Source organism: Dysidea avara, chromosome 8 (assembly GCF_963678975.1).
Source record: "Dysidea avara chromosome 8, odDysAvar1.4, whole genome shotgun sequence".
Lineage (NCBI taxonomy): Eukaryota > Metazoa > Porifera > Demospongiae > Dictyoceratida > Dysideidae > Dysidea > Dysidea avara.
In genome coordinates this window covers 25,807,838-25,820,639 of record NC_089279.1, presented here as the reverse complement: position 1 = coordinate 25,820,639, position 12,802 = coordinate 25,807,838, and the positions used below count along the sequence as shown (strand labels likewise).

The following is a 12,802-nucleotide window of genomic DNA, read 5'->3' as shown; positions in this document are numbered from 1 at the left end:
GTCACCACAAAGGTTATTTTTCCACAATGACATGACAATAAAAATTGCTGACCATGCAGTCATGTGATGATGGTTATTTGTGGTATGGTAGATGTCCCTGCAGTGTACATAGTCTACTAATGTATATCTGTATGAGCTCAGAGTTAGCCTAGTACCCGGAACATACTTTTCTTTCAGGTCTACAATGAACACCAACTACTATATTGATCAGTTTGAAATCCCAAGCTAGACAGCCACCATAACCTTTGGAATCATCATTCCTAATAATCTCTCATTACATTTACATCTCATCCAAAGCATATAGAACCTTAGGTCTCGTCCATTGTATTTTTAGATCATCCCATGCATTAGAAATCAAAAACAAGCTCTACTTATCATTAATTTGTACCTTACTATTTTCCCTTATCTTATTACTGATATCAACACTCCTAAGAGAATTCACATGCAACCAAATATATTCTGAATGACTTTACCAATGATTATATCGACAGTGACTAATCAAACTCAAATATTTACCACTTATGTATCAACTGATATGAGATGACATGATATTATTCATCAAATCCTTGAAAAATCCAACTGTCAGTTTCAACATTAACAATTAATTTAGCTACATTATCTTTTTCTCTGCATGGAAATACTCAACTTTTAAAACTAGGACTGAACTGAAACACATGCTATCTTTGAACAATGTCACAAGACATTCTTGTTTCTGTCATTACAATCTATGGAATGCCCTACCAATTACCAATCTCAATTGGACACCATCAAAAGACAGCTGAAATCATTCATGCTCAATCATTTTCTCATCTACTTTGATCCTAATAATTCATGCAGTCTACATTTCTGTGCCCATGTTCAAGGTGCCATTCCCATCCCCTCACAACTTTGATAACATAAGCAGAAACTTTTAAGTTATGTATAAGTATATGTATAGTTGTAATTAATTTTTAATTGTGTGTGTAACTATAAATCTATAAATACTGTAGTTGCGGAGAGGATCCTGGATCCCAGGCTGTCGGTGTGGCTCCTCAGGCACTTACATGCCTGGACTGCAAGCTGTCTACATGTGGATCAAGTCACCACCTGGTCTGGGAGCTTTTTCTGCATTCAGCATAGTATTCAGGTTCAGGCGGTTGATTCCCTGTGCCACAGGCTAACTTGTTGCCTCCTTGCAGGTCCCTAGATGGATAGTTAAACAATATAGTTGTAATTACTGTATGCGTACCCAGACTTGCTGAATTAAAAAGCCTTTAAAATAAAATATACAGTATACGTATAGCTAAGTATAACACGTGACCATAGCATGCATCTTATCGTGCATGCATCATGACATGCATGCATAATAATATACATCATATGATATAGACAATTAACAACGACGCATCTCTCTTGGCTTTTGGGCCCAGCGGCGGAGGAAGTAGTTGATATGAGGGGGGGCTCCGCTGGGCTGACCCAGACTTATTTCTATAGTTTGGTAAGGTGAGACCAAAAAAAAAAAAAAAAAAAAAAAAAAAGGTCACAACCAACTGACAAGAGTTTTCCACCTCACCAGCTACCATTTCTAGCTGATAAACTACATAAAAATCCTTACATAGCTCGCTACACACTGACTACTTTATTAGAGTGACTGCTCTATTAGAGTATCTCGATCTTTATCACGGTCTTCAAGAAAGATAATTTCGGTGTGATATCATTCTGAGGGGGGGCTAAGCCCCCCCTCAGCACGAAGGGGGGCTTTAGCCCCCTAGCCCCCCCCTTTCCGCCGCCTATGCTTTTGGCTATAACTATATAGTCACTGTTTGCATTTTACAGTATACGTAGCTATACCCAACACTTTCGCTTCGCATCAGTGGAAGTGCTCAGACTGGATAAGATCTACTTCATAAGTATTATTTTTCTTGGTCATTGCGTGACGGTCATTGTAAGCCAGGACGATGCTCACATAAACACGAGCATTAATCAACTATCAATCGAAAAGGTGAGGAAGTATCATCTATAGCTAGTTATAGTTAGCATCGATACAGAAAACGCTGCCGGAAGTGTAGTCGGCTAGTCGTCAACACTGTACCAATGCCACATGCCATATAACTATAACGTGCACATTTAAAGTAGGGTGGCCTAACTTGGACTGGTCTACTACAGTCGTGCATGAGATAGCTATTTTTAGCTTGATTTTTATATTAAAGGTATGTCTAGCTAGTCTATGTAGCTATATCGTTGCATGCCGGCATACCGCTACGTAGCCGCTATATTTGATTCAGGACACAAAATGCAAGTTCTTCAGTATAACTGGTTCTTTATAGTGTTTAATACATGATATGTAGCACTTACACAATGACTGCTCCCCATAGGCCGGATGGCATGTTATTGACGAGGTCATTGATTCCTTGGTGCGGGATCATTGATTCCTTGGTGGCGGGGCTTACCCCCTGCTCTGGACTTTACCTGTTCAGACACCCTTGCCCCATCTATACTGTATACTAAGCTAGTAGGGGCAAATTTTTTGAGGTTAAGCAATGTTATTGCTACACCTAAGTTAAACTTTTCGCAGATTTGCAAACACTCCCAAGATGTATTAGACTGTATGGAGGTCTAAATATTTCAAGCATATAAAATTTTCGCTGGTAGCTAGCTAGCTAACCCCCAAAACCGCGAAAACAGCAAAAATTTCCCCCCCGAAATATTTAGCTAGGCTATATACGGTAATGTTTTTTCTACACTTCCGCTGGATTCCTACTTCATTTTTAAATTAATATTTTTTTCAATGTACTAGTTCTTCTTTAACTTTCATTTATTTATTTATTTAATATTGCCAGATGCGAGATCACAGAATAAAAATAGCTTTGCACTAAAACAGTGTGGTGGTGTTGAGGTTCAGATGGCAACATGTGCGAACTGCCAACTCCACCTTTTTTACTTCTCCCTTCTGTGTGTTGAGACCATGGGTGCTTGGAGATTTTGTGCATGCACGTTCACTGGTGCGGCGGACAAGTTCCTGAGTCATGGAACAGTCTGGAGTACGTGGATGTCCTTAAGCGGCACTGTGACCCACTCCTTTGATAACATTAACATGATTGTAACTATATACATGTTTTGTGTGTGTGTGTGTGTGTGTGTGTGTGTGTGTGTGTGTGTGTGTGTGTGTGTGTGTGTGTGTGTGTGTGTGTGTGTGTGTTGTAAGTTGTTTACCTTGGTTGTCTTTGTATTGGTTATACCTTGCTTTGTTTAGTTTTGTGTGTATTATTTATGTATTGTAATGTGTCCCTCCGGGCAAGGAAGAATGGCTGTAGCCGATTGCTCAGAGGTTAAATATATAAATCAATCAATCAATCAATCAATAGGGACACACATTTCTTGATTCAGAAGGTTACTAGCTATTGGTGTTCAACATGGTAATGCTGCATCGGAAATGGTGACAATTTCATCGTCACAGGATTGGGCAGAGTTTGCTTCTCTACCCACAGTTTGAACAAGGCAAAGACATTCTTCTTTTTCTCTTTTATTTATTGCCGGAAATGCTGTAAAATAGATGGTGATTGCATTAAATTTTATTACACTATAAAAACCTTGAAAATTGTAAATAGCAGCATTTAATAAAACTGCCACTACAAATATATTATCTCATCCACTGCTTGTGTCATGCCTCACCAATGCAATCATAGCTAGCACTATACCATATAGTCTATAAGAGCCATTAAGTCATTACCTTGTTAGAGTTACCTAATCTGTGACTCCATGCATTTATCGGTTTTTCAGTGTCTTTTCATAATTTAGTGTATATTTGAGTATATTATGCTGGATGAATAGAGAAAAGCATCAGCATACAATTCAATAAGTCAGGCATAGCTAATGCTATAACATAGCATAAATAAGCACACTGTAAACCATTGCATTCCATGCGACATCATGTATGTGTGCCCATATAATATATTTTACACTTGAGTATATCACATATCTTGGCCTGCATGCATGCACTGAGTGTTAAATGATACAGTATATATATAGTTTAAGCAAAGTATCTCCCCAATTTTTGACATGAGTCTGAGGTAAACACAGGAACAAGTGTCAATAACTACAATATTCTACGAATATAACTATGTGATAAAACTGCATGACTTATATTCTGCCAAGAATTTAGACTTGTGCAAATTAAATGGTTTTTTATAATATTTGTTCGTTATCAATTATAGGCAATAGCTATACCATGCGGTTTCTGTAGACACTTAATATGGGTATAATGCTTCTTAGTTAAATTTTTCTGTACGTGTTGTAATGTCATGTTGTAATGTTATAAAACTCTGTGATCAACAATCTGCTATACCCATAGAAAAATGAAGAAAATGAAGATGTTCTGATACAGAGCTTTGGATTTGTCCATGCATTTGTGGCTTCCTTATCAGTCATAATTGTAACAGAGCTGGGTGATAAGACCTTCTTCATTGCTGTAATTCTTGCCATGCAGCATTCACGATGTTTAGTATTCTCAGGTGCACTCTCTGCACTAGGATTTATGACAGTTTTATCAGTGTTCTTGGGATTTGCTACTGTGATCATGCCAAATACTTTAACGCATTATGCTGGTACAATTTTATTAGCAATACTTGGTATTAAAATGCTTTATGATGGCTATAACACTGTTAATAATAAAGAGTAACCACCACTCTGAAGAGTTCCCAGTGTAGGGAGGATTTAACACCCCATGGAGAGTAACCAACACTCTGAAGAGAATAACAATTACTCTGAAGAGTAAGTGACACCACCTTCAGAGCATGCATTACTCCCCAGTTACTCCTTTAGAGTAATGGTTACTCTCCAGGGGTGTTAAATCCTCCCTACACTGGGAACTCCTTGAGAGTTGTGGTTACTCTTCATTTTAACAGTGAAGATGAGTCCTGATGAAGGAAAAGAGGAAATGGAAGCTGCTCATGAAGAGATAAACAAGGCAAATGAGGTACAAACAATAAGCTAATTGTATACATGCATGTTTATTAGCTATATATGACTATATAATATTTGATTTATTATTAGCTATTGCACAGAAATCATTGAGATTAGGCCGCATGAACTTATTACTTCTAATATTCAAAATAACAATGTGGGAAGATGGATTCATTATGGCTGAATTTTAGTAGTTCACATGACTCAGAATGCATGTAGTCTGCTAGTTAGCTACATACTAGCTCAGAAAGTTGCTTAATGGCTGCATTCCATATCATTGATGTAGTGACGTGGGTGAGGATAAGAAACTAAAAGGCTATATAATGCATGCATATGCTTGATTATGACTGAAATGAGTTGGGAAGCTAGAAACATTGTTAAGAATCTGTAGTTTGAGGTGTGGGTGTTGTCACACATACATAAATAGAGCACAGTTTTAGACTACTCACTCATGTACATGTACGAGTAAAGTCACACTAGACCGATATTGGAAATCCAATATTTCTATACGTACAACAGGGGTAACATGACTCAACTTACATACATAAATCTGGTGAATTTCATTTCTCAGACCCCTATTCCAATAACGTGCAAGAAAACTGGAAACAGGCCATTAATAATGCCATAACTAAAAAACAATGTCTAGACCTGCCAAAGAATTACCATGGGTAACTCATTAATAATAATATCAAGAAACAGATGAAACAGTATACTTAAACTATGTATAAGAAACTGATATGTCAAAATCATTTGTAAATATACTCACAGAATAGCACCACTCAAAGTAGAATGTGTACCATTCTGAAGACTGGGCTGAGATCTTCAACAAACAACTTCAATCTGTTTTTACTTAAGAAAATCTATTTAATGCTCCTGAAAGGTCTGGACTTCCCATAATACCTTTACTCAATGTTCCAACCTCAGTTGATTGAGTTAGACTCATCCAAATCATGCGGTCCTGATAACATACCAGCTCTTATTCTCAAGTATTGTTGGATGAAATAGCTTCAATTTTTAAAAATAATATTTACTCAATCTTTTAACTTAGGAAAAGACTGGCTAACATCCAATGTCACACCAACATTCAAAAAAGGGGATACAGTCAAACCTCTCTAATCCAACACCTACATAATCCAGAATCCTCTCTAATCTGACCAAAATGTCATTTACCAACACTTTTGTCTAGAAAACAACCTCAACCTCTGTACTACATAATCCAACACAAAATATTGATTCCCTAGACTTGGAAATGCAATATGTTTGACCTTTGTAATCTGACAAAGAATAATAGCAGCATTAATAACAATCGCAGAAAATATTTTTTAAGCAACCAAAGCATTTTATTGGTTTACAATAACAGAAAAAAAGCTGCAATTAATACTTGCAATTTCTAAACTTAATTCTAAACTTAATTCATGATGTTGTAAATATTATTGTTAGAACACATCCTTTATCACTGCAAATAATGGGACAGTTATTAGTGACAAACAGGGGTGTCAGAGTAAAAGTGAAAGTGGTAAGGCTCAGTCTGGGGTCATACCCCCAGGAAGTTATTAAAATTGCACATTATTAGAGATGTCATTTGAAGGCACTCTTTGGGCTGTAGTACTGTGTGCAAAGTGCTAGTTACCTACACTGTAGATGAGCAAGCTAGCTACCTGACAGGTGTTCAATGACAAAACTGGAGACTGGACAAAAAGTACCTCCATAATACTGTTTAACTCCTAACCTGAGTGAGTCTATTAATGTGAGTCTATTAATAAACTGTAAGGAATGTTCCAAAGCAGTTACACAGAGAAACAAAGCCATAGCTAGTATAATGCTAAGAGAGAAGACCATCATGATTATGATGAATGTGTACAACAAAAAAGAGACGAGTATGTGAATCCTCGGACTAACATGCGACCACAGATCTGATCTACACAGTAGTCAGTTGTGGGCATGGCAAGGAAAGAAAAAGTGTAACTACATGCATGAAGCGCTTAATACAGACTAAGTCGACATGAAGCTGTTCTGAGTGAAATACTGGTTAGATAAGTGTTGTTTCTGTCTATTGTTGTCATTAAATTAAGCGCATGTCAACTACTTTTAGTTTCAGCTTCATCAAGTTTAATTTTTTTATTTCAGTGAGCCAAAAAGTGGTGAGGCTCCAGCCTCACTGGTTGGAGCCTCACCACTTGACGCCCTTGGTGACAAACAATGCAGTTTTAGATCCAACCATTCATGCGAGACCCAGTTACTTAATGTTGAAATTCCACAAACACTGGGTTGTCATGCATGCGCCTTTCAGTTGACCTGTACTGACTTTCACAAAGTATTTGATACCATACCATACCAGAACTCGCTGAAGAAACTATGGAATTCAAGGTAATGCCTACAATTGGAGATTCACCCGGGTTACCAAGAGATTACAACCAGTTGTCATCAAGGGTCACTAATGTTTTTATTATTATATATACACCAACTACAATACTACTAATATTTCTGCATTATTAGAAGACAACTGTGTACTATACAGCATCATTCATAAACAGGATCATCATCATTTACAGCAGCATTTAAATCACATTATTCAATTGACTAAACAATGGTCGATGAGCCTAAACATCAACAAATGTGTCATACTTATCTACTTGCTCAAGATCTATCTCACCACCTGAGTTCCAGTGTTATATTGACAATGAAATACTTCAGTGTACTCATACAGTGATAAAAATCAACATCTACAGCTATATTTTAATTGGAGTCCTATATATTCCATTCATAAATGTCATTCTCTCCATACATTAATAACATTGCTATATGTATATAGTGCAATAAAGTTGCTAAACTTTATGCAATATAATCTAAACAAATCAAATGTGATGAATTGGTAAAATCTGCTGCTTGGTGGTCAGCATTACATATTCGGAGACATATCTCTAGGCTTACAATATATTACATAATTTAATCTCATTGGAAATACTGTACCAACAGCTAGAATCAATCATTATCATAACAGCCACTGTTATTACGATTACCTTATCATTACTTTTCATGATTGGAACTCATTACCTATTTGTACTATCAAAGCTAATACTCTTTAATAACTTTTCAAGTCAAATATATGTAGCTTACTGCAGGTTTGTTTATATGTGCAAGATAAGTACCGTGTAGCAAATACCGTTGATTTTATACCCTATAGGCAAGAAAGGATCATGCAAAATTATACCCTACCTTGTCACATGGTTGTGCTTAATAGAAACCCAAAGATGACTTAAGATTAGGTACTGGGCAATCAGCTCAGCTGGTTTTCTCAAGGGTAAAATCCCAAATGGTACAATCATATATGCATACAATTTCTAGCTATATAATTACTATAATTATGGTTATAAGTAAGTTTCTTGAACAGCCTATGAAAATTCCAATGATGGTATATCATGAAATGTCATGTAGTTTTCATGGACACTGCCTACAGCTACCTATGAAAATTTAACGATTTGTGGGCATGTTATCTTATACCATGAATGCATTAAATAAATTTCATGGCACATTATTTCATTTCATGAATGAGCTATAGCTCTATATATTGTAGGTATTTCATGAGATAGCACATACGTGGACTATAGTTATGTATAAACTTTAAGAAAAAATATCCACAACACAGGTAATTTTTACTGCCACAAATGCCTTATTATTTCCTAAATTTGTTTGTGTAACATTGCCCACCTGTATTTTGGAGAAATCATTTGCTTACCAGTGGAGCTATAGCTATGTGCAGGTTTCCTGGAATCATTTATACATCGACCACAGAAATTTTGGGAAAATTTTGCATTTATTTATTTATTATTATTACTGGGCAGGCAGCGTTTATCATTTGTAAATAGTTAAATGTACATTATGTTTTCCCCTTGTAAATTCCCCCCTCCTCCTTGTAATTTTCTTCCCCCTGGGCATAATATAGTTAGCTACAAATGTTTTAAAATTTCTTATCAGTCATTTCAATTAATGAGGTTGATAATGAGTTCCAATCAATGATAGTTCTTGGGAAGTAGCTGTTTTGATATGCTGTGGTGTTTTTGCTTGGGTGGATAAAATGAAGTGGATGGTGGTGGTGAGTGTACCTAGTTGTCCAAAAAAATTTTGTGGTATATTTACTACACTAGCAATATCATGAAAGACAAACAATCTAGCAATTTTATGGCGTTCTCTTAGAGCGGCCATAGTAGTTACACTACATGTACTATAGTTGTTACATACCTGTCTTGCACTTCTCTGTATTTTCCAATGATGGCAATGAGTTGATATGAGATGCGTATTCTAAAATAGGACAAACAAATGTAAAATATGTTCTTTGACTTTTTGAGAACAAAAAAAATTTAGTGTCCAGGAAGCTTTAGTAACAATGCTATTTATATGGAAGCCCATGACATACTGTTGTGTATAAGATGATCCATAGGTAAGTGTGTTCAGCTTTTATGTCTAATACATGCCCATTAAGTAAATAGTTAAAAGAAACGATAGATGGTGACTTGATGACCACATATTTATTAACATTGAACGACATTTTCCAGATTTCAGCCCATCAAGATAAACAGTCTAGATCTGATTGTAGTTGTTGTGCATCAGTTTCTGTGCTAAATACTCTGTATAGTAGACAGTCGTCAGCAAAGAGACATAATGGAGATGATGTTTGTTCTGAAATGTCATTAATATAAAAAGGAAACATCAATGGTCCTAAAACAGTTCCCTGTGGGACACCCAACAAGACAGAAGCAGATAGAGAATACTCACCATCCATCTGGCAGTTTTATGTCTGACATGGGCATACATGAGCAGAAAGTTCTGACCCTTTTCAGATGATAGCTATAGCCTAGTGACACTACATGAAGCTCGATGTGATAGCTATAGTGTGTATACACTGCACCAGAGTAATTAACTGATTTGTGCACGCAGTGATGCAATACTGGGAGCATCCAGACAAACTGTAATTAGCTTGCCAGTGCAGAGGCATTCTACATTCTCCATCTCAGCCTGAGGGTTACAGTGCCGGTGCAGTGTGACCTGTCCTGACAGCATAACTATTAAGATTGAGCCAGTAGCTAGCCAAAGGGTATAGCTAGTCAATATCAAGTCTTAATTGTAGAACCATTTGGTGACCAGGATCTTATTATTTATGATGATGATGACAATGATGATGACATCATAATTTGACAATTACATGCACAATATAATTATAAGGGGTCAGGAGTCCAAAAAGTAATAATAACTGGAGCCCTGGCAAGACAAAAAGAAAAATTAAATTGTAGTTACTTATAAAACTAAATAATTATATCACTTAGCTGAACTCTCTACAGGGAAGGTTGTTCATAACTGACCTCTCTATAGGGAGACTTTTGTAAAGTATGTAGTTGAACTCTCTACTGGGTGACTTGTTGTAATGTAGCTGAACTCTCTGCTGAGTGACTTGTAATGTAGGTAAACTCTCCTACAGGATGAGTTGTACTCTCTATACAGGGTGACCTATTTATACCTAAACTCTCTACAGGGTGACTTGCATAATTTGATTGTAGCTGAACTCTCTTCTGAGTAGTTTAAAATGTATATGTATAGTTGAAATCTTTATAGGGTGACTTGATATGTAGCTGAACTTGGTATGTTTGTAGCTGAACTCTCTAGAGGGTGACTTGTTTGTAACTGAACTCTCTGCACGATGATTTGCTATGCAGCTGAACGCTATACATTGTGACACCTCTAATTGAATTTGTAGATGACTGTGACTGCACTATTGTGGAGTGTTTTGATCACACACTTGCTACAGGTAGTTGGTTTTCGCATTATAACTAAACCCAGATTGTCTATTCCACTGAAAGGCCTTCCTATGATGAGTAATCTACTTACATTTAATTTTCAGCTCATCCCCTTCAGCAGTCTATTTACAAACTAGGTAGCATGCCTAATACACATGTGCACAGTTGGCATTTTTGCTATATCTCAATAGCCTTTATGTCAATTCTTCTCAAACCACCAAAAGGCACTCCTACGATGGTTAATCTATCTACAAACCACTTTTTCAGTGCTGGTCACTGTAAAGTGCTATAACTGTGCTCCTTGAAGCAGTTTACCCTGTAGCCATGCCAAATAATCTATTACATAACTTAGCTACAAAAGTATAACTACGTAGTTACCCCAACTCCATAATGTATAGAAGTATAATGGTAGGTTGTGATACAAAAATATAGTTCATGTAGCAGTCACTATAGAACATTTTGCACTACTTTTATTGAACAATCAATGTAGTGGTAAATTTTATAGGACGATGTAGAGAAGGGTGTAGTGAACTCTACTCCACCAATCAGGAGAAGAATATGGCTCCTCCGACTACTACCTGCAGTTGTTCTACAAGCTTTCACTTTGACATTCCTGGCTGAGTGGGGAGATCGGTCTCAATTTGCCACTATCATACTAGCAGCTCGTGAAGTATGTTATTTTAACTTATTTGATCATATGTAGGGGGGTTATCAACACATATAATATGTTAGAACACAACATGCAATGCACCATTTTTACTAGTGATATTAATGTGATATACAGCATATTAAAAATCATGCAGCAATACAAGTCTGCAGGGGTACATCTGCTAAATACTTTTCACTAGTATATATCCATCCAAGAAAAAAGTAGTAGTGATCTAGTAGTCATGCTGTTAAAACTATATAGTAGCACCTAGAGGTGCTACCATATCTTAAAGTAAGAGGTCTGGAGGACTGCGCCCTCAGATGCTGTAGCCTTGTTAACTAAAATGATGTTAAATTTTATTAGAATGTGCACTGCATAAACTGAATGAAAGTAATGTGCACTGAAAGTACTGATGCTGTATTGCATAAAATAACTATATTTTAAATTTCTTCTCCTGTATACACTGCGGAACAGTACCTTCAGCACAAGGTTACTTTTAGCAAGAAGAAAGTCATTGTATAAATGTTACTACTTTGCAGTTGGTTGTTGCAACTAAACCAAAACAGCTATTCCTTTAACCCTTTTGTGTGACATTAGTTTAGCTTCAGGGGGAAATATTTAGCCTATCAGATCACTTGCTTTTGCTAGTCCCACCTTTCTAAAATTCTGCATGGTTCCCCTGAGCACTGTGAGCAGTGTATATAACCTCATGTATCTTATACTCTTACATTTTATACCTTTATAGGATCCTTATGGAGTTACAATCGGTGGTACAATTGGACATGCTCTGTGTACGGCATTAGCAGTAATTGGTGGACAGCTGATTGCTCAGAAGATATCAGTAAAGAATGTCACTTTATTAGGAGGACTAGTGTTCTTATTGTTTTCATTCACAGCACTATTGCATAGTCCTGATAGTGAATAGTGTAGCTATTCAGGATAAATTTTTGTAATACACAAATTAAAATTGTTCCTTTGCAGACTCATACTTGTACATATGATGTGTATTCTGTGCATAAACAACTTGATCTTTATAAAGGGCATGCTAGTCAATAATACAGAAGTAACTGCATGATCTAAAACTGTAAGCCTGTGACCAAAACCTTCCAAGAGTGCATGGTAGTAGAGTGCATGGTATAGCATAAAATTGAGTATTTTATGCACTTTGTGATACAACTACGAAAATTTCCACACTCCTTATGGCATTTTTTTGACATAGTGCCACTGCAGATTTGACCTTTGGTGAAACTACTTTTTGTTTAAAGCAAAAAGCAAATTTCATTTTATCTGCCCTGATTATACCAATAGGCTAATAACTTTATAGAATTTCATGGCTTGGAGTAAAATCCTGTATAAAATTAATTCATTCAGAAACCATGCATGTTTAAAGATGCCTCAGCAGGAATAAAAAGACAAAAATGAC

At 36.4% G+C, this 12,802-nt stretch overlaps 1 protein-coding gene across 1 annotated transcript; it reads left to right on the top strand.

Annotated features, from left to right (window-relative positions):
* Positions 1-4,891: 4,891 nt before the first annotated feature.
* Positions 4,892-12,361, top strand: LOC136263791 (putative divalent cation/proton antiporter TMEM165). The gene is made up of 3 exons (XM_066058417.1): positions 4,892-4,954; positions 11,236-11,400; positions 12,125-12,361. The coding sequence occupies exons 1-3, from the start codon at positions 4,916-4,918 to the stop codon at positions 12,302-12,304; spliced, it is 384 nt and encodes a 127-aa protein (XP_065914489.1). The 5' UTR covers positions 4,892-4,915; the 3' UTR covers positions 12,305-12,361.
* The last annotated feature ends 441 nt before the right edge of the window (positions 12,362-12,802 follow it).

Coding starts and splice junctions, on each gene's coding strand:
- LOC136263791 (XM_066058417.1), top strand. CDS start 4,916: ATGGAAGCTGCTCATGAAGAGATAAACAAGGCAAATGAG. Junction 4,955..11,235: donor AGATAAACAAGGCAAATGAG/GTACAAACAATA, acceptor TAAATTTTATAG/GACGATGTAGAGAAGGGTGT. Junction 11,401..12,124: donor TCATACTAGCAGCTCGTGAA/GTATGTTATTTT, acceptor ATACCTTTATAG/GATCCTTATGGAGTTACAAT.